The sequence below is a fragment of the Mugil cephalus genome, chromosome 14 (assembly GCF_022458985.1).
Source record: "Mugil cephalus isolate CIBA_MC_2020 chromosome 14, CIBA_Mcephalus_1.1, whole genome shotgun sequence".
In the NCBI taxonomy this organism is placed as follows: Eukaryota; Metazoa; Chordata; class Actinopteri; order Mugiliformes; family Mugilidae; genus Mugil; species Mugil cephalus.
Genome location: NC_061783.1, coordinates 21,716,653 through 21,744,553, shown reverse-complemented (window position 1 = coordinate 21,744,553; position 27,901 = coordinate 21,716,653). Strand labels below are relative to the sequence as shown.

Genomic DNA, 27,901 nt, shown 5'->3' with positions numbered 1-27,901 from the left:
AAAGTTAAAACACTTAAAAGTTCCAAAGATATCAATAACCAGAGTGCTAATTCATGCTCACTAGCAGCTAACTCACCGGGATGCTCAGTAACTACGTCGTTCGGACAGACTCGAACAACTTCTCTCAAAAGTCAAAAAAGAACGTAGCCCTGCTACTTTTTTACTTAACAAAAATGGAGAAATAAGTTTTTTCTACCAGTAACAGCTTTTTTTAAAACGGAGTGAAAAATCCTGATCAATATTGCACTATTCCTCAGTTACCCACTGAGGCACCAGTGGACCACAACGCTGACAACATAGACAACTTTATTCTCTGTTATTGCCACTTCTCTATGGGTGAATATTGGTTAGATGTATCTAACATGGCGCCCATCAGACGGTCCATTCCCCAGTTAAACGGACTCTCTGCTTCGGTCTCAAAGGAAGCAGCATAAGAAGTAGCCTAGCAACGGAGCAACAGTAAACCAGTAAAAACCCATGAATCTACCAACGTCATTATTTCGTTGTCTGAATATAATTTTTGACCTAAAGATAATATTTTAAAGTTATAACGTCGGTGAGATCACAAACCAGAGGTGTCTAGGGTACCATGTAAATCTTACCACTAAAATAACCTAGTCACTGTCTTCCACTAAACTACATGAATCTTTACCACAGACTGTATAAATATGTATACTTTCTATCAACATGAACGTCAAGTAAATCCAGTAAATCATCAACATGTGAGAAACACTGCTGTATAAGCGGCCACTCGATGAACTGCAGTTTATTATACTTGCACTTCACTTTGACCTCATTACTGAGACCAGGAAGTTGGAGAGTTCTAATCAGGTTGAGATGCAGAGAAATGAACACACAAACAAAGTTTAAAACGAGAACAGGATCAGCTTTACATTCAACATGTTCCTGCTGGTGTTTGTAGTTCTTCTGGGGACAGTAGTGACGGTAAACAGCGGTAAGTCACTGTTTTATGAACCTTTGATGAGAGTTGAGTGAAAAATGAAACTAAATAATTTGGTGACGCATTTTACCTGTTGAACATTTGAAAGTGGTTTTAGTTGAATTAGTTGTTGTAGGCGACTCCTTTTTTGAGTTTTAGTCATGTAAACTTATTCTGGATGTCTGGTTCATGCTATTCACACAGAACAAAAATATAAACGCAACACCTTTTGTTGTTTTGCTTCCATTTTCCATGAGCTGAACTCAAAGATCTATTTTTTTTTTCTATATACACATATTTTTCTCCTTTGCCACCCCACCTCACAGGTGTGACATATCAAGATGTTGTACTTTAGGGTGACCACAATAAAAAGCCACACTGTCGCACTACTGGGGGCTGGGATGTGACCACCATTTGCCTCATGCAGTTCAACACGTCCCCCTTGCATAGAGTTGATCAGGTTGTTGATTGTGGCCTGAGGACTGTTGGTCCATTCCTCTCCAAGTGGGCTTGAAGAGGACTGTGTACAGATCCTTGCAATGTGGGGCCATGCATTATCATGCTGCAACACGAGGGCTGAGGGTGAATGGCACCTCTCCAACATGCCAAACACATCAAATGTGAGCATTTGCCCACTGAAGTCGGTTACGGTGACGAACTGCAGTCAGGTCAAGGTTTCTGACAGTTTGCGCATTTTAGATCTTTGAGTTCAGCTCATGAAAAATGGGAGCAAAAACTAAAGTGTTACGTGTACATTTTTGTGTACATCAAGATGAAGCTGTTCAATGAGAGTGTAAGTGTAAATGTGACTCTACAAGAAGACTGATTGAGTTCATTATGAGGATGTCAGTGTTAAAAACTGATCATATATGGTGACATTGGTCTGTATCATGCTGCTATGTAGCCTCCCTCCAAACATCACCTCATCTTTTTTGCTTCCAGGTAAACCTGAGGTGGAGATGCATTCACATGTCTTCAGTGTCCGTGCAGAGACTGTTAGTCACAGGATTTTGGTGTGTAGAGCCACAGGCTTCGTCTCATCAGACATCGTCCTGAACATCAAGAAGAATCACTGTGTTCAGACTAAACAGGAAGGAGTGGAGACTTCAGGAGTTGAACCACATGTAGACAAAACCTACCAGAGAAGAGACTCTATTGTCATTTTAAAATCTGACAAGTCTAACTACAGCTGTGAAGTCATTCATGCTGCATCCAGGTTTCGTGTTGAGAAGGTTTGGGGTAAGAAAGTTTTTCTAGTTTTCATCATTTGTCGTAGTTTTCTTTTCTTTTCTAATGTAGTTCTCTACATGTAGTTTGTCCATCAGATTAATAGTTTTCTGGTCTGAAAATCCATTTTGTGAAGTTGTTGAAAGGTTTTCTCAGTGAATAAGTGAGTGAAGTGGAGTCATTGATGGATCAAGAACTGACTCCTGATGGACTCCGTGAGGTTTTATCTCCTAGAGACAGAAGAGTCTAATCTCTCAGTCTCAGTCCATCCCTCATCAACACATTCAAACTATACATGTTAATAAAGTCACAACTGAGGAGATTTTCACTCTGATACAAGGACCATAGGTGAGATTTCTTTGAATCTTGTCATTTATTTTCATGTTGGTATTGTAGTTCCAGTTGTGACTTTAACAGAAAGATTTGATGAGACAGATTCTATGAGCTGATCTCCAGACCTATGAGAATGACATCAATGGGTGAAGTGGCGAGGTGCAGCTGAAACTAGGAAGTCGGGGAACATTAATAATGATTTGGCCAGTGTGCTAGGTATTCTTATTTATGATTATGGTAAGGAAAGATTTAGCACTATTGAGAAACGGAAGAAACTAGAGGGAGAGATGGTGAGATGTAGGCGTAATCAGGAAATTGATAGACTTAAGAAGCAGTGGAAGAAAGATACAGAGGAGAAAAAAGGCATATGCGAAGGAGCGGTTGGGTGGAGAACATTAGGAAAAATAGGAAAAGGAACGATCTATAGGTCTATTAGATCCTATAGAATCTGGCATTCTGTAGGGATCCGTTTAGATTTGTGAAGTATTTGGAAAAGAGAAGGATGGCAGCCTGATGGTGCTCATGTAGGAGCTGAAGGAGTTCTTGGTGGAGGTACATAAAGATAAGTAAAGGTTTAGGAAGATGGCACTCCCCTCTGACAAAAGAAGAAAATGACTGAACACTGGAGCTGAGATGTCCACATTATTTCAGAGGCTGCAGTGACTGGTCTCTAATGACTGAAACGTCTCTGACACTCAGTTCATCTTCAATAGTTGTGGTTGAATTGAAGTGAGTGAGATGATTGTAACTCCTGATGTGGATATATTTCCAGTGAACTCTGAAGTTGAGACCAACGTGAAGAGTTCAGGAGTTCGTCGAAATGAAGACCGCACTTTCCAGAGAAGAGACTCTGTGGAGATTAAAAAATCAGACAAGTCTGATTACAGCTGTGAAGTCATTCATGCTGCATCTGATATGAAAGTGGAGAAGCCCTGGGGTAAGAATGTTGGTTTAATCTGGTTGAATTGAAGTGAGTGAGATGATTGTAACAAGAGAACAGGTAGAAGTTGTCTTCACATAGTCTCGTCTGAGAGTACTCTGACACTCTGGTTTAGTTGTTTCTCTCCTTCACTAACCACAGATTTCACTTTGTTTAATCATTAAATTCAATCTTTGCTGAGACTTTACATCCACATTTCACTGACACACACAAACTGATGGCAATGTTTTCTGGGTTTTAGATCATCTTCCTCCTCCTCCTGATGTAGATGGAGGCAACACTGGTGTCATCATTGGAGTAGTAGTGGTAGGAGTCCTGGTCCTGGTTGTGGTGTTGGTGGTTTTGAGGAGGCGACGCATCCTTGGTAGGTTCAGTGTTGTGTATCGTCACTGTGTTCAACAACATCAATGATTGTAGGTCCTGTAATCCAGAGTTGTCTGTAGTGTATTTACACCAAGATTCCACAGAATCTTTTTCTCCACAAGAACAATGGAGTGAGTCTGTTATCAGAGCTCTGTTATTATTGGACTGTGGACAAGTACAAGTCCTTCAAAGCAACAACTTCTACCATCAACCATCACTTCATTCTCTCTCTTTGTTTACAGGAGCTGCTGCTCGCAATAAAGCTCCATTAAACAACACCTCAGGTACGTCCATTCTGTCCTTTCTGTTGTGAATGTTGTCTGTGCAGGACTGATTTAAAACATGTGGCTGATGTTATTAATCCATAAACAGCATTTGACATATTTGTTTTAAAATGACTAAAGTGACTTTGTTTAAATGATTCATTTTAGTGCTTTAAATGTAAAATTTAATTCATCTAACTGGAAGTGTTTTAAATTTGGTTTGTTGTTTAGTTGTTTTTAAACGTCTTAAGTCAAGTTTCTGTCGTGTTCTTTCTCTACTGTGACACCTTCCAGCTCTAGATTTGTTGGACTATAAATAGTTTCTTTCCAGAAACACTGACCTGTGTTGTCTTTAGTGACATGAGCCGTAAAGACATTTTTATTCAAAATTAATTTTATTTGTTCACAGGGTCTCGGCCGTCTCTGGACAGAAACATCAGCTCTGAATCTGGTGGCTCTACTTCTTCTGCATTTCTTTTATAATCTGGATGAAGCAGAAAGAAGAATAAATATTCCAGAGAAGCCACATAATAAATCTGATGATCGGCATGTTTTATTATCAGTGTAAGTAGAAAATAACTGATGTTGATTCCTGCAGTTGATTCTGAAGTCTCCAGGAATTCCTCAAATCCATCCATCAGTGAGCAGGAGGCTGAAACTAATATCCCTTCCACGTCGAAAATCCATTGTGTAACACATTTGATTTGTTTGACTGAAAAAAATGAACAAAAATCCCTGCTCTTCAGTGATCTGTCTTTTATGGGAATAGACCAAAATTTGCTCTGTTTTTGAGCTGCTCACAGCCCTGGAGCTTCTATGGTGACAGGACATACAGGGATAAAAATCAGAATGTGTCAGGCAGGTACATCACGTTATCGTGGAAATTAGCGGGTCAACGCAGCATTTCAGTTCACATCGAAGCCGAGGGTTGATTACCAGGTCATTCGACTTGGGTCGAAAACAAAACCTGGGTCTTTTATCTAATGTGAAAGGGCCTTATAGAGAATTTAAAATACTAAATACTTGCTTTTTGCACAAGTGTGAAGATTAGGCTGCAACAAACTGTTGGTGATGATGTTTTCATCTAATTTCATATTTAACTGTTGGATCTGACGGAACAAGTTAAAGGCTAGATATCCCGAGGACATACGTGATGTAGAAGATGAAGGAAGCGTTTCCCTGCAGTGAGGACTTTCTCCAGTGTGTGTGGTGTTGGTAGTAAAACATTTAAAATGCGACTACTGGGACAGCCTGTGGTGTGTTCACTGCACATCTACAGCTCATCCAGAAAGTTTTCACAGTGCTTCACATTTTCCACATGATTTAATTCAGTCTCTTCCTCAGGGTTCTCCACACAACACCCCATAATGAAAATATGCGAATAAGTATTCACGGCCTTTGTTCTGTACTTTGTTGAAGCACATTTGGCAGCAGTTACAGCCTCAAGTCTTGACTGATGCCACAGGTTTGGCACATCAGTCTTTGGGCAGTTCTCCACGTTCCTCTTTGCGCCTCCTCTTGAGCTCCTTCAGGTTGGGTGGGAAGTGTCGGTGCACAGCCATTTTAGATCCTCTCCAGAGATGTTCAGTCAGATTCAAGTCTGGACGCACATTGACAGAGTTGTCCTGGAGACACTCCTTTGATACCTTGGCCGTGTGCTTCAGGTCGTGTTCTGCTGAAAGTTGAACCATTGCCCCAGTCTGAGGTTCAACGATGCTCTGGAGCAGGTTTTCATCCGGGACGTGTCAGGATTGGGGGAAGGTTGTAGGTGAGGACCCAGATGTAGGACTATAGATGAGGCACGAAATTCAAACAAAAAGTATTTAATAACAAACAAAAGGCGCCGCAAGCATGGCAGGAAAATACAAAAAACAAAAATACAAAAGAACCATCAAACATGGCAAGGTAACATGGAACAAGGACGAGAAAACATAGAACATGGCATGAAGATGTTAAGCTAACATTAACGAGGAGGAAAAGGAAAAGGAAAGGCAGGACATATATACACATGAGGGCTGACAAGACACAGGTGATATACATGAGGGCAATCAACGCGGGAGAAACCAATTAACAATCACGAGACAAGGAGGCACAAAAGAGGAAACCCAGAAACTTAAAAAAATAAAACAGGAAACACAAGACATGACCCAGACACACATGACCAACTACACGGAGACAGGACAGACAGGAAACTAGATAACTTGACAAAATAAAACAGGGAACTTCAAAATGTGATCACAAAATAAAAGACAGACATAGAACCTTGACAGGACGTCTCTGTATGTTACTGCGTTCATCTTTCCCTCTGTCCTGACTAGTGATGATGAGGCTGCCGCCTCCATGCTTCACTGTAGGGATGCTGTTGGCCTGGTGATGAGCGCTGCCTGGTTTCCTCCAAAGAGTTTAATCTGTGTCTCATCAGACCAGAGAACTTGGTTTTCTCATGGTCTGAGAGTCCTTCAGGTGCCTTTTGGCAAACTCCAGAGCTCAGTTTAGAGATTTATGGCAAAGACTGCGAACACCTTTGGACATCTTAGATTCTTATTTTTTTATTTTTTTAACACATTTGCAGATATCTAAAAACAAAACAAAACTTGTTGTTGTGTGATGTTGTGTGTTGAATTTTGAGGAAAAAAAGTTTTGTCCTTCAAATGTACAGTGCGCTAGAGATAAAATCTATTAAAACCTATTATTTCCATATTGTTATTATATGTGAGTGCATCTTGTTTTATTTTGATTAGTATATCATAAATTCTATTTTATTATTATTAAATATATTATTGTTATTGTTATGTTTTATTGTTAATATCAATCCGTTTTGAGAAGCTTTTCAATTTTGTTGCACACTGTCTGCATTTTTGATTTAACCAATCTCTGTTGTATCATAAATATATGTCTGACATTTATAATAAACCAAAAGGATTGAAAATCGGTTAATAATACGGTGAGTTCTGCCTCCAGTCAGTGGACACAGCTTCCCCCTGAACAAGATGGCGGCCGCGCAGACGCATCGTTCCAATGGACGGAGACGGCGTCTGATTGGCTGCTGCCACTGAGAACTTTTATTGTTTTAAAACCATGATTTCACCAACATTATTATTTCTTTGTTCAAACAATAGACTGTAACTGTACAAAGACGGAATAACACACAGTCAATGGTTTGAACATAGTTATTTGTTTTTAAAAAATCATATTTTAAAGTTCAAGTTTTAAAGTTAGCCAATGGGACGCTACCATGGTGAGGAGTTTAGGGTACCATGTAAATGTTAATACTAAAAACAACTTAATCCAAAAGGCGTTGTATAAAGGCAACTTCTAAAGTATTATTATTTTTATGATTAACACATTCTATAGTATTATTCAATGCTTTTATGAGTGGACCATGACCTGGGTGACTGAGAACCTTCACAGACGTAAAAACAAACTGTTACTGTCTTCCCATAAACTACACGAGTCTCTACCATAGACTGTATGAAAACTTTCTATAGTTTCATAGTCTCTACATGAACATCGATCAGCCGTAAACTATCAACAAGTGAGAAACACTGCTGTATAAGTATATAGTAATCAGTCAGTTCTGCTTTTTACCAAGGAGACGCTGAAAAGAGACGGAGGGTCCGTGAACGTCACATAAAACCAGAAAATGGTTCCAGGAAAAGTTCTTCGTCGATACGGACTGAACTAAACCCGATAAAAGTTCGATAAAACTTTGAAAGATAAAAGTTAAAATGAGACCTGGACCAAGTTTGTGTTCAGTATGTTCATCTTCCCCCTTTTAGTACTTATGGGAACAGTACTGGCTGTAAACAACGGTGAGTCGCTGTTTTATGAGAGTCGAGTTGAAAACGAAACTAAATCTGGTGTTGAACAAATGGACACTATTTGTCTTAAAAACATTTTGAGGTTAAAAGTCGACAGTTTTGGTTTCCTGTCGTTATTAGTTTGTTGTATAAATTCGTTGTTATCGGTGCCAGAATAAAAACGAGACTATCGGGCCTAACGTAGTGGACTCTAGTCCGGTGTTTCTCACTTCCGGTCCTCGGGGCCCACTGCCCTGCAGGTTTCGATGTTTCCCTCCTCCACCACACCTGATTCACATGATCAGCTCGTCATCAAGCTCTGCAGTGGCCTGATAAGGATGCCATTCATTTGTCAGTGTTATAAACTGATCATATACGTGGTGACATTGGTCTGTATCATGCTGCTACGTAGCCTCCCTCCAAACATCACCTCATCTCTTCTGCTTCCAGATAAACCTGATGTGTTCGTGTTTGCGAGGAACTCCAGGGTTCAGACCAAAAGTGTTTATATGTGTGAGACCAGAGGCTTCAACACATCAGACATCATCCTGAACATCAAGAAGATTCGCTGTGTTCAGACTGAAAGGGACGGAGTGAAGACTGAAGGAGTTCAACAATTTAGAAGCAACATCTACCAGAGAAGAGACCATGTGATCATTTTAAGGTCTGAAGTGTCTAATTACAGCTGTGAAGTCATTCATGCTGCATCCAGGTTTCGTGTTGTGAAGGTTTGGGGTAAGAAAGTTTTTCTAGTTTTCATCATTTGTCGTAGTTTTCTTTTCTAATGTAGTTCTCTACATGTAATTTGTCCATTAGATTAATAGTTTTTCTGGTCTGAAAATCCATTTTGTGAAGTTGTTGAAAGGTTTTCTCAGTGAATAAGTGAGTGAAGTGGAGTCATTGATGGATCAAGAACTGACTCCTGATGGACTCCATGAGGTTTTATCTCCTAGAGACAGAAGAGTCTAATCTCTCAGTCTCAGTCCATCCCTCATCAACACATTCAAACTAAACATGTTAATAAAGTCACAACTGAGAAGACTTTCACTCTGATACAAGGACCATAGTTGAGATTTCTTTGAATCTTGTAATTTATTTTCATGTTGGTATTGTTGTAGTTCCACTTGTGACTTTAACAGAAACTTTGTAGTAAAATAATGTGAATGTTTCTGTGTTTTAGATCCTGTTGGAGGAGGACGGATCATTTCATCTAAGTTCATAGACACAAGTAAGACATGAGAATAAATTTAATTATTACCATCAGGATCTGCAGTACTGGTCAAAGGTTTTAGGCAGACGTGAAACAATGCTGTAAACTAAGAATACTTGTTATTAGTTTATTTTCATCAATGAACAAAATGCAGTGAATGAACAGGAGAGAAATCTAAATCACGTCAATATCTGGTGTGACCACGCTTTGACTTTAAGACGGTATCAGGATCAATTCTTCTAGGTACACTTGTACTAACCATGAAAAAAAATTTGAAGCATACTCAAATATTCATATTCAAAGCTCAGCTATTGGAGCCGGTGCAGAAAAGACCAAACATTCATAATTAAGTGGCAGCGTTCTTTCACAACAGAACCACATGTTGCTCTGCTGCTGTACATAATAACATAACAACACCTAAAACTTCAAACTATAGGAAAGTTTGTCAGACAAACCAGGACATTCTCCTCCAATCCTAAATCCCCACATCATGCATCACGCATTCAGCTACTCGCTGTATAGTCGTGGGTGGTGTCATGGAGATGGGTCGTCACGTCAGAAAAGCCATGTTTTCAGAGATAAAGTGCACATGTGTGTCCGAGTGTTGTTGCCTCTCTAGAAATGAGCCGTATCACCGTGAATCAGACATGGTTTTAGTCTCATCTTATCTTCTACTACAGCTTATCCACACTAGGGTCGCGGAGTCATCGGGTGAGAGGCGGGGTCCACCCGGGACAGCTAAGGTCAATTTATGGTCACAAATCAGCCCAACGAGCATGACTTTGGAGGTGGGAGGACACTGGAGTATCTGGTGAAAAACCACGCAGACACAGGGAGATCATGCAAACAGTCCCCCTCAAAAGTATTGGAAACAACAAGGAAAATTCCCTTGTTTTTGTTGTTCACCGAAGACATTTGGGTTAAAGATGGTATTTACATCTTGATGTGTTAAACAACTCGGGACATATCCCCCTTTGTTTGAACCCATTTTTCAAGTGAGCAAAACTATTGGAGCATGTGGCTGACAGGTGTTTCTTGTTGACCAGGTGTTGCCTTTAAGGTTGATTGATCAAACATTAATTAGCTCTGCATGACTAGTCTACTTTTTTGACCTGCGTTGAAACCTATAAAGTATGCATTCCTTGTTAAAGAGAATGGATCAACCTGGGTCCAACTGTCCCACGAGTTTCCTTTGTCCGACTACTGCGTCTGCGATCCTCAACGTTGTTTCTTTGCACTTTTTCAACAGAGCTCGAACACCACATCTTGAAACACCAGTCTGCTTTGAAATATTTGTCTTGTTGCTGTGCTCAGTCCTGTCTTAGTTTATTACCTGTGACATGAAACTGTCTTCAACAACATCACGTTGGTAGTCTAGCTATTCCTCACCCAGGTCTAAGCTCGTGTACAGCTGTTTCTGTTTCTGTTGGCTGTGTTTCAACCTACACGTGGCATTGATGAGCATTAGCACCTGCTCGGTAGAATTGGTTGATCACACACCTGACTACGACTCTACAAAATCCCTGACTTGATTGATTCTTTGATTTCATTTATTTGCTCACTTTGAATTTTCTTAGGTGATGAAAGTAAATAATCATTCATCATTATTCATATATATTTTTTTAAAGCATTCTTAGTTTACAGCATTTGTTACCCCCACACCTGCCTAAAACCTTTGCACAGTATTGTATATATATTTTTTAAATGTTCACACTTTTGCACTTTGTGGTGACATTGGTCTGTATCATGCTGCTACGTAGCCTCCCTCCAAACATCTCCTCATCTCTTCTGCTTCCAGATAAACCTGATGTGTTTGTGTTTGCGGGGAACGCCACAACTGAGACCATCGTCTTCTCGTGTCTGGCCTCGGGCTTCTACCCAAACAACATCATCCTGAATATGAAGAGGAACGGGCGTATTCTAACCAGAGAGGACGGAGTGAAGAGTTCAGGAGTTTGTTCAAATGAAGACGATGTCTACAAGACAAGAGACTATGTGGAGATTAAGAAATCAGACAAGTCTGTGTACAGCTGTGAAGTCATTCATGCTGCATCTGATACACATGTTGAGAAGGTTTGGGGTAAGAAAGTTAAATAGTTTTTCTCATTTTGTATTGATATTTGTCCAACAGATGTAAAATGATTGTGTGTAGTTTTCTAGACTCTGGTTGGATCCAGAGTTGATTTGTATCAGAGCTGCTAACAGTGTCGTCTCTACAAGTGTTTGTCTAAAGAAATGTGAAGAAAATGACTGAAAACTGGAGCTGAGATGTCACATTATTTCAGAGGCTGCAGTGACTGGTCTCTAACAATTGAAACGTCTCTGACACTCAGCTCAGTTCATCTTTTTGGTGACAAACAGGCAGATCTGAGATTTTTCCCTTCCTGACGTCATGCGGGGAAATAACCACTCCCTCCATTTGATAAAATTAGAGTGTGCACCCCCCCTTTTTTTTTTCTCCTGGCAAAGGTACGAGCAAAGCACGGCCATTGCTCTGTTGTTGGCTGCATCAATGAGCAGAGAAGTCTGTTTTTCCTCCCTTCGTCTGAGCCTGTGAAGACCCAGTGGATCGATTTTAGTTTTGCTGGAAATGTACCAACAAAACTTGACAAACTTTTGCATGTGTGAACTTTGTGTCGACGTGAAGGACCACACAGCCCCAGCAACAGCTCACAAAACTCCGATATGTTATTTTGCTTAAGGTTTTCTGTAACTAAATGCTTGTGTCTACAGAAATTACACCAAAATCTGTTTATGAAACTAAAAAACAAGGCAAATTCAACATATCAACATGTTCTTTACTTAGATTTGTCATGTGTTACTGGAGTTTCATAATTATACCTGCTGAAGCAAAGCAAGATTTTCTAACATTTTTGATTTTTATTCAGACTAAGACATACTGTGTATTTTCTGCAGGGAGTAGACACTGAGGCAGACAGCTCTAACCCAGGATGGTCAACTATACATGACAGGCCTTCATTGTCCTCCTGAGAAAGCTTTCAAAAATATAAATAACGATGGAAGAATGTTTCTTTTTACCAATTTACAAAATGCAAAGTGAGCAAACAAAAGACAAATCTAAGTCACATCGATATCTGGTGTTACTTTGCCTTCAAACTGGCCTCAATCCTTTTATGTTCCCTGGCACAAAGTCAGGGATTCAGTTGGATCTTAGAGCAGCAGATGGAAAAATACATCAAGATTATTTCCCTTTTTTAATCTGAAGATGTCCAGCAGAGACATCAGCTTGAAAACAATGATGTTGGACATCTGACACCTATATGAAATTGTTGAAAAAATTCGGAATATGGGACCTTTAACAACAAAACTAAATCTGATGTTAACAAATTTTAACCACTGAACTTATTGCTATAAGCAAAAGTCCTGCATTCATCACTTTACTAATTAATAGACATGAAGAATGACGACATTTTATATATGTAAATAAACAAAATAAATACAAAGGAGAATAAATAAAAGCTAAGGTAATCCAGTGTCTAATCCGTGTGTTCATGTTGTTTACACCAGAATAAATATGTGTGGTGACATTGGTCTGTATCATGCTGCTACCAAACATCACCTCATCTCTTCTGCTTCCAGATCAACCTCAGGTGGAGATGGATTCACATATCGTCAGTGTTCGTGCAGAGATCGGTCGTCACAGGATGTTGACGTGCAGAGTCAGAAGCATCAACACAAAAGACATCATCCTGAACATCAAGAAGAATCACTGTGTTCTGACTAAAGAGGACGGAGTGAAGACTTCAGGACTTAAACCACATGGTGACACCTACTGGAGAACAGACTCTGTGAACATTTCTCATCCTGACAAGTCTCAGTACAGCTGTGAAGTCATTCATGCTTCATCCAGTTTTCATGTTGAGAAGGTTTGGGGTAAGAAAGTTTTTGCAGTTTTTTGTTATTTGTCGTAGTTTTATTTTAGAACATAGCTCTCTAGTAATAGATGACCGGTTTGAGTCCTGATGTGGAAAATACATTTTCTTAAATTGTTAAAACTTTTTTTTTTTTTTTTTTTTTTAATTATCAGTGAGTTTGTAACACATTAAAGCCAGAATCAGAGGAAGACCTTTCTCCAACCTCCGCTTTGCGTATGCTATCGACGGGATGGTAAAGAGTCAAACCAAACTCTAACCAAAGATAAGTACTGAACAAAGCAAGATCCTGATCAACAATCATAACCACTTGCCACCAACCATCAGACTTAAGGGGCATTAACTGAAAAAAGTGAGGGACTCTCTCTGGTCCTTTGAGAGTGTAGGCAGCAACTCCACAAGAGAAATAAAAGCTAGAATGGGCATAGCGACATCAGCCATGACCAGACAAAGCAACACCATCAGCTTCTCTGTGAAGGTCAGACTCTGGTCTAGTCTCTGCTACTGCCCACCCTACGCTCTACAGGAAGATGCTACAGATATCAAACAGGGAATGCCCAGCCAATGAATATGTCACACATCGAGTGACCACCTGTGCTGGAGAATAAGACCCCGTACTCTCAACAGTCAAACACCGTAAGCTAACCTGGTATGGCCACACCACCAGAAACACCTCCCTGGCTAAGACCATCATACAGGGGGCAGTAGAGGGAAATTGGGGAAGAGCCAGACAGAGCAAGACCTGGATCCAGACCATCCTTCGTATGGTCAAAGAGAGATCCCTGACTGCCCAAACTGCCTCCATGACACTGAACACGCTCGAGGAGGAAGTATCTCTGTTCAGTCCAAACTATCTCTGGTCTGTTCTCATGTTTGAGCTCAATGACGCCTGAATCCAGGTGAACGTTGCATTCTGGGATTCAGAGGAGGTTTGTTGTTAGTGTCAGATAGCTAGAGAGTGTATATCAACATGATGACGTGTCTATCAGAGGTAACCAGGCTTCGGTACACTTGGTTCATGATCATGACAGATCAGGATTGTGTTGAAAGACTGAACATGAAAATAATGTGAATGTTTCTGTGTTTTAGGACCTGACTCTGATGGAAGAGGACGGATCATTTCACCTGAGTTTATAGACACAAGTAAGACCTGAGAATATATTTTATTATTTCCGTCAAGTCTCAGGAAACGTAGATCAAGCATCAAGTTAAATATCTACAGACTGTAGGAAACCAACAAGTAGCTCATCACTGAAACAGGTTCTGACGTTAATGTGGTGTAGAGGGAACAACATCATTTTCTACTGGTTGAGAGAAGAATGACTGCGATAGTTTGACCTGATGCACTCAGAATGCAAGGACAGTTGCAGTCAAAATACAGAACTTTTACTGTGAAATTTAGAAAACCAATACAGGGTTCTCAAGCTTTGAACTCAGCTTGGAGTCTTCAACTGGTCTTCAGGACCCCTCAATCACCCCTTAATGACAAGCTGCAACCCGAATCAAAGAAACTTTTCACTAACTTCTGTCATAGATACAAATAACAAAAATTGACAATGTCACTAGCAGGTGTTTTCACCATTTGCCGCAATGACGGCTTGACAGCGATGTCTCATGCTCCTCACTAGCCGGATGATGTTGTTCTGATGCATTTCATCAATGCATTTCATCCTTCCACAAGTGCTACACGCAGTTCTGCCAGGTCACGTGGGGGTGGGGTACGATCATCCAGCTTGGAGTTTAACCAGCTGATTAGTTTCATCTGGTTTCATGGATAAATATAGCTGGGTATCATCTGCGTAGCAATGGAAGTTTATGCCGTGCTTTCTAATAATATTAGACTGACAACACTTACATAAAATGATTGTTCGGGCATTGTCGGATTTATTGAAACCAAAAAACCTCCAAACAACAGACACAACTCCTTTTTTGAACTACTTCATCTTCACCACACCTCACGGTGACACAGCAAGGGTCCCATCTGAAATAGTGTGTAATCAAATACTCCGGTTTGGCAGTATAGTAGAAATTCATGTCATAACAAAAATATATACCAGTATTTGGTATGAACCAGTGTACTGCCCAGCCCTTTGTAGCCTCTCTCCAAACATCACCTCATGTTTTCTGGTTCCAGATCAACATGCTCTACTCGTGCAGATGTTTGCAGAGAACTCTAAAGTTGAGACCAACATCATTGTGATATGTCTGGCCTCAGGCTTCTACCCAAACAACATCATCCTGAAGATGAAGAGGAACGGCCGTATTCTAACCAGAGAGGACGGAGTGAAGAGTTCAGGAGTTTGTTCATATGAAGACCACACCTTCCAGAGAAGAGACTCTGTGGAGATTAAAACATCAGACAAGTCTGATTACAGCTGTGAAGTCATTCGTGCATCTGGTATGAAAGTGGAAAAAACCTGGGGTAAGAAAGTTAATTTGTTTTTGTCATTTAATGTTCATGTTTGTCCAACAGCTCAGTTCATCTTCAATAGTTCTGGTTGAACTGTAGTGAGTGAGATGATTGTAACAAGAGAACAGGTAGAAGTTGTCGTCACATAGTCTCATCTGAGAATACTCTGACACTCTGGTTTAGTTTTGAAGCTCACATGTTTCTCTCCTTCACTACAACTAATGGGATTTCTACTTGTGCTCTAAAAAGAACAATGGAGAGGCCTACATCTCCCTCTTTAAGTCTGAACCACAGTTGGTTGACCGAAGCCAGGCACACTCAGCAGGCGTCCCATGCGACTACACAATGAAAAAAGTTATGACTTGATCATGTACATAAAAAAAAAACCTGAGCGACGACCAACTCAAAGGTCAATTAATACATTTAAGCTTGGTCAATTAATACTGTTTTACAGCCCTTAAGCCAAGTTGCAGGCTGCAGAGTGCATTGAGCTGAGCACTGATCTAACTTGCTCCTACAGGATGAGTATAAATGAATGGCAGAAGGGCAGGAAGACATTGACGACCTCTATCATGAATAGCAGTTCCTTGCCCCAAAGAAACAGTTGAGCTTCAGCCCACAGAGTTTCCCAGAGGATGAGCTACAGGCTGAAGTCCAGACCTCCCAAACATGGGAAGTAACTTTATTTATAGGGGAAATCAAGCTCTCAGTCAAGTTAACAGCATTTGATAGCACACATGACAAAATGATATTTAGGAAAAAATATTGTACTATTGTTTTTTTTTTTGTTTGGCATGGACTCAAAAATTTCACTTGAATCAAAAGTATAGTTTCCTTAACAGGTAACGTTGTGATACATTACGTGCTATGTTTCTCCAAATACTGGCTTTGCAAGTGTATTAAAGGACTGCATTTCTTCTGTAACGTAGTCACCTCCACTCCCTGTGAACTCACACCAGTTCGTGCTGTTTCATTTGTATTTATGATTATTCATCGTAATCATTAATATTAAGTGCCAATCACCGTACTGTTTCTTCTCTTGTGCGCAATATGGCGTATTTCCCTTTTTTTAATCAATAAATTCAATCTTTGCTGAGACTTTACATCCACATTCAACTAACACACACCAACTGATGTCGATGTTTTCTTGGTTTTAGATCATCAGCTTCCTGATGACTCTGGTGGAACTGGACACTACACTGGTATCATCAGTGGTGCAGTGCTCTTCTTTTTTGTTCTGGTGCTGGTGGGTTTGTTCAGAAGACACATCCTTGGTAGGTTCAGAGTTGTGTATCTTCACTGTGTTCAACAACATCAATGATTGTAGGTCCTGTAATCCAGAGTTGTCTGTAGTGTATTTACACCAAGATTCCACAGAATCTTTTCCTCCAGAAGAACAATGGAGTGAGTCTGTTATCAGAGCTCTGTGATTATTGGACTGTGGACAAGTACAAGTCCTTCAATGCAACAACCTCTACCATCAACCATCACTTCATTCTCTCTGTTTATCTACAGGAGCTGCTCGCAGATGCTTAGAATCCTTCACCTCAGGTACGTCCTCTCTGTTGTGAATGTTTTGTGTCTGTTGGTGTCTGTGCAGGACTGATTGAAAACATGTGGCTGATGTTATTAATCCAGCTACAATCCTGTAAATGGCTCCATGCTTAAAGCCAATTTACATGAATATATTAATAATAGTGCAGTCAAAAGATTAAAAAAATGTAATCATAATAATCTCAGGGTCTCGGTGGGTTAATTTCAATTAATCGTGATTAAATCCCATTCATGTTTAATCTCTATTAATTGCATTTTATTTCTAATGAGCAAACAGGCTCCAGACAGAATAGATTTAACACTTTCAGTAGTTTCAACAACTTGAAACAACTGAACAACTTTTTGCGTCTTTCTTTTGTCTGACTGGACCAAACACCACTTAAAGCTTATTCTGATTCTGGTATTGAGACGTCTGCAGTCAGGTTCTCTCATCTTAGCATTCGTCTGTTAGCATTCATTAGCTTGCTAATTCAGACTATTGTCTACTGGTAATGGTAAATGATCTTGTTTTTATATAGAGCTTTTATACTGTACTATTAGTACATCTTTACTTTCACTCACACAAATCGGGCAGAGTTTAGACATTTTCACTTCAGGGTGTACTCACATGGCTGTGTGTTGATTTATTTCGAAGGGACAGCAAATTTATAACGTTATACGAGCTGCTTTACAGAGATATAAGGAAATATTTAGAGACAGTGGGTGACAGACGGACAGACAGATAACATGGTTCAGTTTTAGTCTGTGCAGTGAAACATTGATGTAGAAAGTGATTCATTCATTATGATAGTTTCTTTGTCAGACACACTGACCTGTGTTGTCTTTACCTTCTGGTGAATCCTCAGTGAAACAAGAGATGAGCTGGAAATACTTTTTGACTCTAAACTCATTTTATTTTCTTCAGAGTCTAAATCGTCTATGACCAGCAGTCTTGCCTCTGTTTCTGGAACCTCTGCTTTTAATGTCTCTAGTAAGTCTCTTCATGTTCTTTTCATAATCTGGATCAATCTGTGTTTTAATGAAAGAAAAAATGTAAATGTGACTGATGTTCATTCCTACAGACAGTGACACCAACGCAGAGTCTGAGAGTCTGAATCCATCATCATCAGGTCCATCCATCAGTGAGCAGGAGACTGAGGAAGAGGAATTTAAATAAAGACTAAAGTATTTTGTCGTTTTTCTTGAAAACTCATGTATCAACACTAATCAAAGTGTTTAACTGAGTAAAAATCTGGAGAAATATTCTCCATTGGTGCTATATCACAGGGAACCAGTGGATCCAGAAAGAGACGGGACAAAGATTTAGAAAGACATACAATGAAACATATACAAATACTGGATGGATTTGGACCAAACACCATTGCAGAAATCTAAATGTTCTTTAATGAAGATCTGTTTTTAAGCAGCATAGAATATAAGCCAAAATATAGCCAAAAGTATTCTCTGACCTGCCTTTACACACATATGAACGTAAGTGACGTCCCATTTTTAATCTGGAGGGTTTAATATGACGTCTCTGCCCTGTTCTGGGAAGACTTTCCACAGGTTCAGGAGTGAGCTGATGGTAGTTTTTGAACCATACTTCCATTACTGATGTTGGAGGAAAAGGCCTGGTTCACAGTCTTCATCTTATTCATCCTAAAGGTGTTCAATGGGGGTCAGGACTCTGTGAGGCCAGTCCAGTTTGTCCTCATCCAGGTCTTTATGGCCTGTGCTCCGGTGCTCAGTCACGTTGGAACAGGAAGAAGGTCGTCCCCAAACTGGTCCAGATCCAGCATGGAATATTGGTGTGCTGATGCATTCAGGGTTCCTTTGACTAGAACTAAAGGTCCAAGTCCAGGTCCTGAACAACAAGTCCACACTAATGAAAATGAATGGATGCTTGAGGGTTCTCTCTAAAAGGAGAAACACTTTTTCTTATATTTTTATGTTTGAATTTACATGGACACTGTAAAATAAATATCTGTCCAAAACTGATTCAGAGTCTATTTCTTTCTGTTTTAATCTGGTCTTTTGTTGTTTGAAACTTGGTTCAGTCCTGGATTCCTTGGCTCTTGCATTATGAACGATGCCCCATGATGTCAGTAAATGCATCAGTTGAGCCTCCAAATTAACATGGCTGTTCAAGTCTTCTTCACGATTACCACGGATTCAGAGACATTAGAAGAAACCTTTCAACATTCTGGTTGTGAAACTCACCCACCTGCTCACATGGATAAATATCCAATATCCTGGAGCAACAGCAGAAGGTGCTGCCTGTCAAACAGAATGCACACATCATACTACAAACACACATCAGCCACGAGATGTTCCACAAGAAGAACAGGACAGAGCCCCTTTGTTTTTTGTTGTTGTTCAACCTTTCTCCTTTTGTTATACCCATCTTCTTCGTGGGGAAAAGAGGATGCAACACAAAAACACGTACAGGAACTAAACTGGTTATTTATTGTCATGCGTTTAGTGGGATTGATACAAACTCAAGATTTTGCCGAAAATGTACAAAGGCAAAAAAAAAAAAAAAAAAGTCCACCGGAACTTAGTTGTCTGGGGACACACAGCGGTTAGTGATAGAAAATAAACGGACGGTCCGTGAACGTCACACGAAGATAGGAAGTTGACAGCTGTTGAACAGGCTGAGACGGAGAGAAATAAACACGATGAAAACTTTGATTAAAGCTATATTTAAAAGGAGAACAGAATCAAGTTTGCGTGCAGAATGTTCCTGCTGGTGTTTGTAGTTCTTCTGGGGACAGTAGTGACGGTAAACAGCGGTAAGTCACTGTTTTATGAACCTTTGATGAGAGTCGAGTTAAAAACGAAAGGAAGTCATTTTCGCTGTTGAATTGAAAGTAGTTTTAGTTAAGTTAGTTGTTGTAGGTGACTCCTTTGTTGAGTTTTAGTCGTGTAAACTTATCCCAGATGTCTGGTTCATATTTAGTGTCGTTTACTGGGTTATTCTAGTAAACACCAGACTGTCATAAATAGGGGGCCGTATTAACATGGTGTTAACCCGCTGAAAAGACACATATCGCCACCTAGTGTGGAGGAGGACATTCAATTTTCTGTGCAGGCCTTTCTCCTTCGTCAGCTTGTTCCTGGTCTGCTTGCCTAGGCCCGGATGTCAACTCCTGCAGGCCTCTTCCTTGTCCTGGCGTAGTTGTCTCAGTCGTGCAGTGAACCATGGTTTGTTCTTGTTGAAAATGCAGGAGGTTTTGGTCTGTACGCTTGGGTTGGAACAAATATAAATATGGCAATATGTTGCGTTACTTTTTCTTCCTATGCAATATCGACTTTGAATGTCTTAATATTGATTTTAAGTGAAAAAGGAGAAATGATGCTTTGGGCTGCAGTCAGAAGTGGACAGGCAAGTAGTAGAAGACAGCCAAGTGGTGGTGGCGGCACAGTTTCAAACACAATCAAAATTTGAAGCTTACGTTTGGAGACAGGAAGTGATAAGATGGACAAAGAGTACGCAAACTGTGCTTTGCCCCTGTTAGATATTCAGTGAACACCAGCAACTTGTGAACTCATCTAATGAGACACCATGAGGTATTAGCACAGCAGCGACCGCAGCCGCCGAATCCTGTTGAACTGAAGCAAGCTGCACTGGATAACACAGTGCTTAGACAATGTGTACGCAAACATCTGTTCAGTGGCCGCCACCCTAGTGAGGATAAGTGATAGTAGGAGATGAGACCTGTTCAGTGCTCAGACGGTGACATTTTTGTTCAAGGAGACGATTGTGAACTGTATTTTGATATTTAAGTGGCACGAAACTTGATCCACTTTCTGTGCAGTGCAAGAAACCGGAAATGGATTTGAATTAAGTTGAATTAATGCTGTTTGTTTGACCCAGTTTGTCCACTGAATTATCACTGTCAGCTGATGTACAGCTTGTATTTTAAGATGCATTTAAAAAATTCTCAGTGGACTATGCAGAATATTGCAAAATATATCGTAATATCATAATGTCTCGTATCATGAAGTCCTTGCCAATACCCACAGCTGTTCTCAGGTCTGAGGCTGCACCTTCAAAGACGTTCCAATGAGTCAAAGCCTGTCCCTGCATCTTTGACTCATCTGTCCATCTCTTCACAATCACTACAGGCTGAGCAACCTTCAGATTTTGCCTGTAGGTTGGAATGAGATGGACCAGGCAGTGGTCAGAGAGTCCCAGAGATTAGCCGGGCTGGTAATCAGTTGATACAGACTGCTCTTCCTCCTCTGTCAGTGTCACACAGTGTTCTCTGTGTTGGTAAAATGCAGATAAATACTAATAAAATCAGGTTTCAGAAGGGCCTTTAAATGTTTGTAAGAGCTTTGAAAACTTCTTTAAAAGTTCTGATCTGAGAGATGCCAAGCAGGATGCTACGCATGCGTATAATCCTGCTGTTGTTTCAAGTGTTCAGTTCACATTCCCCATGGCCACAGATAAAACACAGGGTTCATATCTTTTTCGCCTTGAGCTTGGCACTGCCTCTGCAGGCCCAGTACGATCGTCTCTTTCCGTTTGGATGAATTCTCTACACAGTCAATGTCAGTGGATCTAACCTGCTGCCACATTGATGATACATTTTTGTACCTGTGTGATTCTCAGAGAAACATTCCCTCATGTACATCTACACGGCCCTCTCCAAACCTGTGGGACTCGAGGGCATCCACGAGTTCACAGCCATGGGTCTGCTGGACGGCAAGATGATCGACTACTACGACAGTGAGCATCAGACCAGAGTTCCCAAACAGCCCTGGATGAAAGAGCGACTTTCTAAAGATTACTGGGACAGAGGAACACAGTCCCGCCAGAGCAAGCAGCAGTGGTTCAAGGTCAACATCGACATCCTGATGAAACGGATGAGACAGGATGACACCGGTAAGATCCACCACTCTGTAAAACTCCTCCAACACATTTCACTCTGGACCTTTTAGATATGAGCTTTGTTTGGTTCCAGACGTCCATGTTCTCCAGTGGATGGTCGGCTGTGAGGGCGTGGTACAAGCTGACGGCTCTTTACGATATCACCGTGGCATAAGCACGTACGGTTATGATGGAAACGACTTCCTGTCCTTCGATGATATCCACTCAGTCTGGGTCGCCCCGAATGATGCAGCTGTCCCCACCAAGAGGAAGTGGGATGAAGTCCAGATCCTGAAAGAATACACCAGAGGCTACCTGGAGTACGAGTGCATGGACTGGCTGGGGAAGTTCAGGAGTTTAGGCGAAAATCAGATAAGACAAGCCCGTATGTAATGCATGAAATTATTTTATATTCATGTTTTTTATTAGTAGAGATGGTAGAAGTGGGTTTAGTAATACCTGATGGTAGCGCTGCACGATAAATCTCTTAAAAATCTGGATTCACACATACACCTGATCTCATTTCTAAACACAACTATTCTAAAGCATTTTATTTCACGAGCGGCATCACAAACAAATGCTCTCATTTCTTCACGGATTTTTTCAAGTGCCCCTAAAGGCAGCACTGCCGCTGACTCCTCCCTCCACCAATGGTAAAGCGTCTTTACGACACGTGATGCCGTAAGTGGAGGAAGCATCTGCAGCTGAGTGTGTGGGAGAGAAGCAGAGAGAAGTCAGCGGTAAAGGGTGAAATGGATGAAGAAGAAGCCCCAGGTGGTCGTAACGAGAGTCACACACAGACCCAGACTCTACTTGCATGACCATTTGAATGTTTTTTTTTTTTAGTTTTGTTAAAGTTCATCAGTGCAACAAACATTTTGTTAAAAAAAAAAAAAAAATCACGCCAAAGAATCTCAATTCTAAGCCAAAAAATCGCGATTCACATTTTTTCCAGAATCGTGCAGCCCTACCTGATGGAAGTAGGTTTAGTGATACCTGATGGAAGTAGGTGTAGTAATACCTGATGGAAGTCTCATGTTGGTGACTTACTGAAATATTTACTTCAAGCTACAGCTGATGTAAGACAATCGGCTCTTTAAGGAAATCCAGAAGTAGCTGTCAGAGCCTGGTCATGTTCAGTAAATGCTGCGAGAAGATAAATGAAGCATGTGTTTCTAGTTCTAGGATCAACAGTATGTGTCTCTTTCTGCTTCCAGCTCCTCCTGAAGTGTTCTTGTTTGCGAGAAACGCCAAAGTTGAGACCAACGTCATTTTGACGTGTCTGGCCACAGGCTCCTATCCAAAAGACATCGTCCTCAATATCAAGAGGAACGGCCGAATTCTAACCAGAGAGGACGGAGTGGGGACCTCAGGAGTTCGTCCAAATGGAGACGACACCTTCCAGAGAAGAGACTTTATGGAGATTAAAAAATCAGACCAGTCTGATTACAGCTGTGAAGTCATTCATGCTGCATCTGATACGTATGTGAAGAAATCCTGGGGTAAGAGTGTTCTCAAAATTTATCTTTGATGTTTTTCTTCTGAAAACTAATAATACAGAGATGTAAAATGTTCTAGACTCTGGTTGGATCCAGAGTTGACTTGTATCAGAGCTGCTAACAGTGTCGTCTCTACAAGTGTTTGTCTAAAGAAATGTGAAGAAAATGACTGAACACTGGAGCTGAGATGTCACATTATTTCAGAGGCTGCAGTGACTGGTCTCTAATGACTGAAACGTCTCTGACACTTAGCTCAGTTCATCTCAAATGAAATAATTGATTTCGAAATAATGATGTTGGCTTATAACCAAGGAATTTGCGTTGGTGTTTGTTGCATAAAAATATAGAATAAGATAAAATAAAATAAACCAACGTCAACATTGTTTTCTCATTCATAAAGTGCTAAAACTGGGGACACTTTCAGGGACATCTATAACCGGAGGACATGTCACCCAAAAAGGAGACGGACCCCAGGAATCAGGGATGTCTGGTGCCCATAAAAAAAAAAAACAACAACCGACACAGCACCTTTTTTTTTGGCTGAAGTCTTCTCATTCTGCCGCTTCGTTTTTCGAATATTTTCGTCTTCACCAGCTTCACAGTGACACAACAACACTGTGCATGCAACAAACCAACAAAAACAAATACAATGTTGGGTGACTGTTCTGTTTTAAATGTAAGCTGTTTAAAATGTGGCTACCAATTAGGGATGTCCGATATTGACTTTTTGCCGATATCAACCAATATGTTATACCATATGCAGGTGTTTTGTTTTTTTTCTTTTTTCGCCCAGACTAATTTTAGGTAGCAAGCAACCTGTTAGCTACACTAGCTACACTCTGTTGTTGTTTTGGCTCCAGGTGCGGTTTGATAAGTTCATCAATGACGCGGTGGTAAATGTCTCAGGACCCCACAAGCATCAGCAGCACAACCCGGGCGTTATGTTGTCTGTTTTCATCATCGGTGGTAAAGCCGATAACGATATGAGCAGATATTACAAAAATAGGATAATGTCAGCCGATATTATCGGACTACCCTACTACCAATAGTCAGAACAATGTCATGTTAAATGGCACAAAGAGTGATGTTTGGAGAAGATGTGTCTGTGAAGGTTCTCAGTCATCCAGGTCATAATGATCCGAATGACGTCGAATAAGGTCAGCTGGACGTTTCGTCACTCATCCGAGTAGCTTCTTCAGTTCTGATAAACTAGTGGGAAATTGAGGTTTAAATAGGGAAAACTCTGTGGGTAAAAAACCACTATGTCACAAACAGAGTGTCCCCATACAGGTGCTGGTTGGGTTATCAAATGCTAACAGCAGGACAGGTAGAAGTTGTCTTCACATAGTCTCATCTGAGAATACTCTGACACTCTGGTTTAGTTTTGAAGCTCACATGTTTCTCTCCTTCACTAACCACTGATTTCACTTTGTTTAGTCGTTAAATTCAATCTTTGCTGAGACTTTACATCCACATTTCACTAACACACACAAACTGATGGCAATGTTCTCTGGGTTTCAGATCATCAGCTTCTTCCTCACTCTGGTGGAGCTGGAGTCATCACTGTTGCAGTTGTCTCTGTTCATGTTCTTGTCTTGGTTGCCCTTTTGATGCTGGTGGTTCTGAGGAGGCGACGCATCCTTGGTAGGTTCAGTGTTGTGTATCTTCACTGTGTTCAACAACATCAATGATTGTAGGTCCTGTAATCCAGAGTTGTCTGTAGTGTATTTACACCAAGATTCCACAGAATCTTTTCCTCCAGAAGAACAATGGAGTGAGTCTGTTATCAGAGCTCTGTGATTATTGGACTGTGGACAAGTACAAGTCCTTCAATGCAACAACCTCTACCATCAACCATCACTTCATTCTCTCTGTTTGTTTACAGGATCTTTTGCCAGACGCATGACATTCAAGTACTCAGGTACGTCCATTCTGTCCTTTCTGTCCTTTCTTCGTCTGTTGGTGTCTGTGCAGGACTGATTTAAAACATGTGGCTGATGTTATTCTGCGTTGACGTTTTGTGAAAACGTTAATTTACTGACAATAAAATACTGAATTCTGACCTGATCCTTCAAGTTATTCCTGCACAGGCTGCAGCGTTTTACAACCAACTTCACACACTGTTGTAGAAACATGAGACTGGAGGAAATAACTCACTTCATCTTGATCTTTATTTACAGCTCTATTACCGACTGAAGATTCTCCAGAGGTGTTTGAAGATCTTCCACCAGGTCAGTGTTTTATTTCTCTGTTACTGATTCAGTTGAATTATTTGATCAGTGACATTTTATTAATCCAGCTACAGTCCTGTTAATGTCACCATGTGACGTTAGAACCAGAGTTAGCTTAAAGCTAATTAACTCGTTTTTCATGATGTGATCCCTGTAGACAGACTCATGTTGTCTTTAGTTTCTGATGTGGAAGAAGAGATGAGCTGTAAATGCACTGATTTACTGAATTAATTCTCTTTTATTCACATTTGATCTCAGATGAACTCAGGGAATCCAAACTTTCCTGAAATGCAGCTCTGTCTCTGGTGTCTTTGTCCTCTGAGAGGAAGTGAGTCTCTGTCTTCCTGCTCCTCTAATCAGCTGCTGGCTGTTTCTAGTCTGCTCATTCATTCATTCATTCATTCATTCATTCATTCACATTCTTCCTCAGCTCATTGTGTCGTTGTTGTCAGACTTTAAACTTGTTCTTCTCTGTTGCTTTTATCTTCCTGCAGCCTCAACAGCCACAGAACAGGAGAATTATTCCATCAGTGAACCATCCGCCTCCTGTCATCAGATCTAACTACCACGGCCTCATGTTGTTTCTTTTCAGCATCTAATTAAGATAAAACATTCTGATGGCGTTGGTTACACAAGGATTTCTAAACTTCTCAACGTTCCCGTGAGAACTGTTAGGGCCATAATGTGGAAATGGAAAGAACATCATCCAGCCATAAACCGGCCATGACCAGGTGCTGCTCGCAAGATTTCTGACGGAGGAATGACAAGAAATATCAGAAGAGTTGTCCAAGAGCCAAGAACCAGAAAGACCTGTAATTAGCAGGTACAATAGTTCCAGAGAACTATGCACTCAGCGGCCACGGCCTGTGTCCACGCTCACCACCAAGACTCCGTTTATGAAGAACAAGCACGTTAAAGCTTGTTTAAAGTTTGCTGCACAACATCTGGACAAAATACTGGGAGAACATAGTCTGGTCAGATGAGAGCAAAACTAGACTCTTTGGATAATATAACACACACCGGACACACACAGGACACAATGCACATCAGCCCAGAAACACCATACGACAGTGAAGTCTGGAGGTGGAACATCACGGTGTGGGGACGTTTTTCTACATATGCTACTGGCAAACTTCATATAACTGAAGGGAGGATGAATGGAAAAATGTGCAGAGACGTTCTTGAGAAAAATCTGCTGCCGTCGACCAGAATGATGAAGATGAAATGAGGGTGGACGTTTCAGCAAGACACTGATCCCAAACACACAGCCAAGGAAACTCTCCACTGGCTTCAGATAAAGAACATAAAGCTGCTAGAACGGCCCAGCCAATCAGCTGACTGGAATCCACCTGGACATCTATGGACAGAACTAAAAATCAGAGCTGATAGAAAGGGCTTCAAGAACCTTCAAGATCTAAAGAAGAACCTGAGCAGAATGAGACTAGTTTCTCCATCACCAACAAAGGCTTTTCTAGTATTAAATATATATCTAAAAGATATATAAAGACCTTTTCCCTCCGTTATTTTACATTATTACACATGACTTCATGTCTGAACTTGTTAGTTTTGGTTTCTTTCTATGTGTGGATTATTTGTTACAAACACCTGGTGGAAATTTCATGTCAATGTCACTTAATATGACTACGAAACACTGTGATGTGTTCAATGCTTATTTTACCTGCTGTGTGTGTGAGATAGGAGTGTGCACATGCATGTATGTTGGCGTGTAACTAATTAATAATAAATTAATAGAGTCATAGGAGGAGTTAAGAAGAAACGTGCCATATAACAAGAGTTCCTCCTCGGTGCTTTACCTCATCGCTGTTCTACTGTCCCAGGTTCAGGCTCCTCAATCTTTTCATTCAAGTTGAACATTTTCTTTGATTTGTGTTGTAGCTTTAAGTCATTAAGGGGTAATCGTGAGTCTTGAAGACGGACCAGTTGAGAACTGGTCTAAAGGAGTCCATTCCTCAACGGATCAGCACAGTATAATGAAGGTGGTCATAATGTTATGGCTGATCGGTGTGTGCGTGTGTTCCATCATGAGTCTGAAGAAACATCAGAGCTAAAACACTGCGGTCAGTGTGTCTCATCGTTTCACCACCAGAGGGAGACAAAGCTCCGTCAGAGCTCAGTTCATTGACTCATGTTTTGAATGTGTCTTTAGTTTGAGACGAGAAAGTTTTTTCTGAGGGACTCACGGTTAATTCACTAATATAAACCAGTAAAAAATAAAGATATGCTTCCTCCCACTCCTTTTCACACATGTAGATGGAATATTCAGTTTATGTGTATTTTTTATTTTGTGTTATTTATGTTCATTGTGTCCATTCTTGATATGCCTGTGAAGGTTCTCAGTCCAAAAGGCGTTGAATAAGGGCAA

General features: G+C 40.6%; 3 protein-coding genes across 13 annotated transcripts in view; all 3 read left to right on the top strand.

Annotated features, from left to right (window-relative positions):
* The window catches only part of LOC125019686, a 51,845-nt gene that overhangs the window by 6,410 nt on the left and 17,534 nt on the right, over positions 1 to 27,901 (top strand). The window lies entirely within an intron of this gene.
* Positions 846 to 27,901, top strand: LOC125019689 (H-2 class I histocompatibility antigen, Q10 alpha chain-like). Of its 3 annotated transcripts, XM_047604651.1 has the most exons (9): positions 19,539 to 19,704; positions 21,531 to 21,803; positions 21,883 to 22,173; positions 23,006 to 23,290; positions 24,809 to 24,931; positions 25,173 to 25,208; positions 25,468 to 25,518; positions 25,777 to 25,846; positions 26,013 to 27,900. In XM_047604651.1, the coding sequence occupies exons 1-8, from the start codon at positions 19,650 to 19,652 to the stop codon at positions 25,803 to 25,805; spliced, it is 1,143 nt and encodes a 380-aa protein (XP_047460607.1). In that variant the 5' UTR covers positions 19,539 to 19,649; the 3' UTR covers positions 25,806 to 25,846; positions 26,013 to 27,900. The 3 variants fall into 3 exon arrangements, with proteins under 3 accessions (XP_047460606.1, XP_047460607.1, XP_047460605.1); XM_047604650.1 differs by lacking the exons at positions 19,539 to 19,704; positions 25,777 to 25,846 and adding an exon at positions 846 to 955 and having other exon boundaries at positions 26,013 to 27,901; XM_047604649.1 differs by lacking the exon at positions 25,777 to 25,846.
* On the top strand, positions 7,686 to 18,910 carry LOC125019684. Of its 6 annotated transcripts, XM_047604633.1 has the most exons (11): positions 7,686 to 7,878; positions 8,317 to 8,601; positions 9,047 to 9,094; positions 10,875 to 11,156; positions 12,677 to 12,970; positions 14,059 to 14,112; positions 15,104 to 15,391; positions 16,537 to 16,653; positions 16,895 to 16,930; positions 17,838 to 17,903; positions 17,995 to 18,910. In XM_047604633.1, the coding sequence occupies exons 1-11, from the start codon at positions 7,824 to 7,826 to the stop codon at positions 18,087 to 18,089; spliced, it is 1,620 nt and encodes a 539-aa protein (XP_047460589.1). In that variant the 5' UTR covers positions 7,686 to 7,823; the 3' UTR covers positions 18,090 to 18,910. The 6 variants fall into 6 exon arrangements, 5 of the variants coding, with proteins under 5 accessions (XP_047460589.1, XP_047460588.1, XP_047460593.1 ...); XM_047604632.1 differs by lacking the exon at positions 7,686 to 7,878 and having other exon boundaries at positions 8,210 to 8,601; positions 15,185 to 15,391; XM_047604637.1 differs by lacking the exons at positions 7,686 to 7,878; positions 12,677 to 12,970 and having other exon boundaries at positions 8,210 to 8,601; positions 15,185 to 15,391.

Bases quoted from the DNA above. Each gene is read 5' to 3' on its own strand.
- LOC125019689 (XM_047604650.1), top strand. From the start codon at position 901: ATGTTCCTGCTGGTGTTTGTAGTTCTTCTGGGGACAGTAGTGACGGTA. The intron at 956-21,530 runs GTAAGTCACTGT...TGTGATTCTCAG, and splicing joins AGTAGTGACGGTAAACAGCG to AGAAACATTCCCTCATGTAC. The intron at 21,804-21,882 runs GTAAGATCCACC...GTTTGGTTCCAG, and splicing joins GATGAGACAGGATGACACCG to ACGTCCATGTTCTCCAGTGG.
- LOC125019684 (XM_047604633.1), top strand. From the start codon at position 7,824: ATGTTCATCTTCCCCCTTTTAGTACTTATGGGAACAGTACTGGCTGTA. The intron at 16,654-16,894 runs GTAGGTTCAGAG...GTTTATCTACAG, and splicing joins GTTCAGAAGACACATCCTTG to GAGCTGCTCGCAGATGCTTA. The intron at 16,931-17,837 runs GTACGTCCTCTC...TATTTTCTTCAG, and splicing joins CTTAGAATCCTTCACCTCAG to AGTCTAAATCGTCTATGACC.